Source organism: Austrofundulus limnaeus, unplaced genomic scaffold (genome assembly GCF_001266775.1).
Source record: "Austrofundulus limnaeus strain Quisiro unplaced genomic scaffold, Austrofundulus_limnaeus-1.0 Scaffold437, whole genome shotgun sequence".
In the NCBI taxonomy this organism is placed as follows: domain Eukaryota; kingdom Metazoa; phylum Chordata; class Actinopteri; order Cyprinodontiformes; family Rivulidae; genus Austrofundulus; species Austrofundulus limnaeus.
The window spans coordinates 412,948-417,477 of record NW_013952839.1 but is presented as its reverse complement, the minus strand read 5'-3'; the positions used below and the strand labels follow the sequence as shown (position 1 = coordinate 417,477).

General features: G+C 37.2%; 1 protein-coding gene across 6 annotated transcripts in view; it reads right to left on the bottom strand.

Annotated features, from left to right (window-relative positions):
- Nucleotides 1-4,530, bottom strand: part of LOC106529325 (RAB, member RAS oncogene family like 6) — a 52,301-nt gene that overhangs the window by 4,617 nt on the left and 43,154 nt on the right. For all 6 annotated transcript variants that reach the window (XM_014024714.1, XM_014024720.1, XM_014024718.1 and 3 more), the window contains 2 exons: nt 1,570-1,756; nt 968-1,026 (listed from right to left, as the gene is read on the bottom strand). In XM_014024714.1, coding sequence (XP_013880168.1) covers nt 968-1,026; nt 1,570-1,756 — 246 coding nt within the window. The remainder of the gene's footprint in view (nt 1-967; nt 1,027-1,569; nt 1,757-4,530) is intronic.

Here is a 4,530-nt window from a genome sequence, read left to right as displayed (position 1 = left end):
GACCGTGGGCCCCTGGGCAATTGCCCAATTGCCCATATGGTTAATCCGGCCTTGCTATTAGGTCTCTACAAAGCTAACATACTGTATACAATCATCTATGGAGACTAATCAGTGCCAATCACATTCATACACTGATGGGACACACATCAGAGGCATTAGGGGTGAAGGACACAACAATTGAGATAGCTGGCCGGGGGATCGAACCGACGACCTTCCAGTTCCAGGACGACTCCCCTAACCACTCTGCCACAGCCACCTTAAATCATTGTAAATATTTGAGATTACATAGTGTCTGGTCATTACTCCATTTATTGTTATCTAAAACGGTTTTTAAGTTGCATTATGAACACTGGATATATTCCTGATTGATTTTTTATTAGGTAAATGTTTTAATATTCAGAAAATTTGTCAAACACTCAAACAGTGTGTATTACAAGGTGTTTGGGTTTGATTCATACACTCATGTCAAAACTATTGAAAGGAAAAATTCCACTAGTTAAGATAAAGCAGAAAATATTGACCTTAAAAGAAAATCTACTGCCTGGTGAACTCCAATTACTGGTTGTTATATTCACCCAACCATCCAGCTCTGAAAAGTTTGTAAAACATGATTTTCTAAAGGTCAACTAATCCATATGATACTGATGCATTCATTGAACCCTCATGAGTACAAAGCCTGAAACAGCCCTTTATCACACTACATGTTCAACAAACTGATAAATGATATTTTCCCTCATCTTATCTACTGCTGGTTTGTTTAAAACCACACACAGATGTACATTGACACACGCGGTCTGTCAGTGGTAAGAATGCATGTGTGCAGAGTTTGTCACTTCATTAAAATATTGTGAGATAAATGGTGATGATATTCACAGCTGCTCACATAGTCAACATCAAGTACAGCTGAATGTGTGGAGAGAACTGACTCAGAGACTATTACCAGCCCAAATGCAGAACAATAGTTTACCTCTTTGCTTTTCTTCTTTTTTTTCTTCTTCTCTTTGGAGGAGTGTTTGCTTTCTTTCTCTAAAAAAGGACAACAGTATATGCATCAGTCAGCATTAAAATTACCGGTAGTCATTATTTTGGCATACAAACACACTATTGTACACTGCTTGTAGGAAATCTGAATTTTCTTCCCTCCTTATTGGAGAACATTTCTCTATATGGGCTATGTTCGGTATAAAAGCCTGGAGACAGCTGTATGTTGATTTCAATTTTCTCTTTCTAAAAAAACAGTTTTAGACACCTTTAAGATCAACATTATGCCCGTAGGTCATCTCCAGACGTCCCAGTCCTCCCGAGCCCCTGTAATTTTGAAGTGTTTCTGCAACCTCTCCTCTCACTGGGAGGAAATGCCTTTTATATATTCAGATATTTTAAACTTTTTAAAATCCTTACAGTGTACTGAAAAGTGTATAAGAGACAGATTTGGGAATACTCTAAAAATTACATTATCTTTGCTTTTTATGATAATTTTCTACCGTGAAGGGATTCAATTTATAACATGATATGAATTTGAGGTCATACCGCCCCGCCCTAGGTGATAGAAACATATGTATCACTTGCCTTCCTGGTCCTCGCTGCTGTCCTTGGTGGCAGGAGGCCCTTCTTGGATTCCAAGACCAAACAGGTCAGTATCATCCTTGGGCTTGAAAGAGATCACAGTGGGCTTCAGTGGTTCTGGCACCTTGGCTGAATGTATATCATCATCAGAGAGATCTGACAATAGCTCATCTCGAACTGGAAAGATATCCTGCAATCACAGAGGATTAAATGTGAACACTTACTCCAACGGACACATGATGAAATTTCTGCAATGCTTGCATTGTCACCTGGACAACCTTTGGTGTGAATGCTTTATTCACACGGTTGTTTTCTTGTTTTTATTTTGTTTACAATCTATTTACGTTTACTTTGTGCTAAAATGTTCAGCTCAATCAGAAGAATGCTGCTAGCACTATTGGTTTAGGAAAATTTCATAGTTTTCAAAATCTTTGACTTTATTTATAAATATTTTCTTTATAAAAATACATTTAGATCTTATCAAGTTCATAAAAATCTTGTCATTTAAATCTGCTTTTAATGTGCTACATTTTTGTCTTTATATTCTAGCCTTTAGCTACTTTTAGCTTCTAGCTTTTGCTACTTTTAGTTTGTCTTTTGCTTCTTTTTAGCTAACCTTTCACTACTTTTGGCTACCATTTTGCAACTTTTACCTTTTAAGTAGCTCATGGCTAAAATTTGCAGTAGCTTTTACCAAGCCCTTTTCTTTATTTAGCTTTTGGCTAGTGTTTTGCTACTGTTAGATTTTAAATGGTATTCTGCTTCTCTTAGTTTTAGTTTCTTCAGCTAATTTCAGCTAAATCAATCAGGACATAGCATTCACATGGATTTTTGCAGAAAATGCAGTTTCTTAAGTTTTTTGGTTTTCATCTGATGTAAACAAGTCAACAACACGAGCACATCTGGGGTTCAGTTTCTCACTCAAGGACGCTGTCAAGTATTAACAATACTATACACTACAACATTTATAGCCAGAGCTAATTTGCAAAGCCCGTCCCTAGATGGGCTTTTAGCAACATTAAATAAAATTATAAAATACAGTTAACAAATAAAAACATCACAATATTAAAACTCACAAAACCAACTTCAAAACAAAACATTAAAAAGTGACAGTTCAGTTATTCATGACAACAAAGCTGGCTTTCCTTCAAGAAATGCTTCAGTTCTAATCTAAAATGATTCCAGTCAGACATCAGTTTTAAATCAGTAGGTAGAGAATTCCACATGTAAATACCTCTAACAGAAAAAGCTGTTTGACCCATGGCCGTTTAAAAAAAAGGAACTTTACAGTTCCCACAATTTGCTCCACGAGTTACTGAGACTTGTAGGAGGAACCAAAAGCTCACTTGAGGAGCCTGTCCATTCAAACATTTAAAAACAAGTTTTAAGTTAAAAATTTTAACAAAATTTTTAAAATTCATGATGTTAATTTTTTTAAGAATATGACAGTGATGTGCTCTGATGGGTTTCCTGTCCAAGATCTTAACTGCTCTTTTGTAAATCATTCTCAAAGGCTTGACAGTTGTGGTTGCAGCTTGAGACCAAGAGGTTAACTTAAATGTGAAAAGATCATTGGGCCCCACGCAAGAACCATTCGTACGCACAGATTTGTTCTTAAGTTGTGCGTACGAGTGGTTTAGGAGAATTTGTGACATTCACCAATGTTTTCGTATTCTAAGATTTTCTTCAGATACGAACAAAACTTGCGAGTGGTCCAGACCTGTCGTATATTTTACGAACAGTCAGTCTGCTGTTATCCAGACGGGTTTTCCTCCCTAATAACTTTATATTTAGTTAGTTTGAAGATATTTTGAGTTGAAAATAAATCACACTCCATAATTATGTTGACAATAAGTTATTCTGCTTGAATTAGTTATAATTTTAAATGTAATAATTTAGACTAACAATATAAATTGTCCGTCCGGCCGGCTTACCTGCTATCGGGTGCAGGGGCAGCAGGAGAAAGACCTCGAGCTCTCCCCAGCGACACTTTCCAGCTCGTCCTGGGGGACTCCGAGATGTTCCCAGACCAGAGGGGATACATAATCCCTCCAGCGAGTTCTGGGTTTTCTCCAAAGTGTCAGACTTATTTTGAAAACATTTTAAAATACTTATTTCAAACCCGCATCTGAGACCACCTGCGACCGCGCAGCGCGCTGGGGGCGGAAGGGTACGGTGCGCAGCGCTGCGGCTTCTGAATAGATGAAAATGATTTAACACAGTTGTTTATACATTTAGCAGCTCTTTTTTATTCCACAGCTGACCTGCTAAAAATGACAGATTTTCTTTTCTGGATCTCTGACGACTTCAATCTCTGAACTTGTAAAGTTCTTCTTTTTAGTTTTCGCTGTCATTTTTTCATGAATGGACACTTCCTTGTATCTGAGGCAGGAAACACAGCCTTATACGGTGTTTTTGGGCTGGAAATTATGCTAATCTCCTCTCGCGTGCACGAGCAGCTGGATAGAACGGGTGTAAATTACGCAGCTCATTTACACACTTTTCCTGAAGACAGAAGAGTTTGTTGAATCTGATGTGACATGTTCGTACGAACCCTTTGTACGAACAAAAGTAAGAGAAATTTAGGATAAGAATACGAACATGTTCTTGCATGAGGCCCATTATGTGCATAAAACTATTGGCAGCATGAAATGGTAAACAGTTTCTAATTAGTCTAAATGTATGTAAATTTGCTTTTGCTATTCTAATCACCATCTTAATATGGTTTTCAAATTTTAAATGAGAATCTAAAATATAACCCAAATATTTCACTTCTGAAAACTGCTCAATTTTTTGATCATTAATTCTCAAGTTTAAAGCCAAATCGGTGCCATCTTTACAGAGTCAAGCTTTCGTAGAAAAGCAAACAGAGTTTTTTTTATATTCAATGTAAGACATGACCTGTCAAACCATGCTGCAATAGACTGTAAATCATATGTGTCAAACACAAGGCCCGCCCAGTGG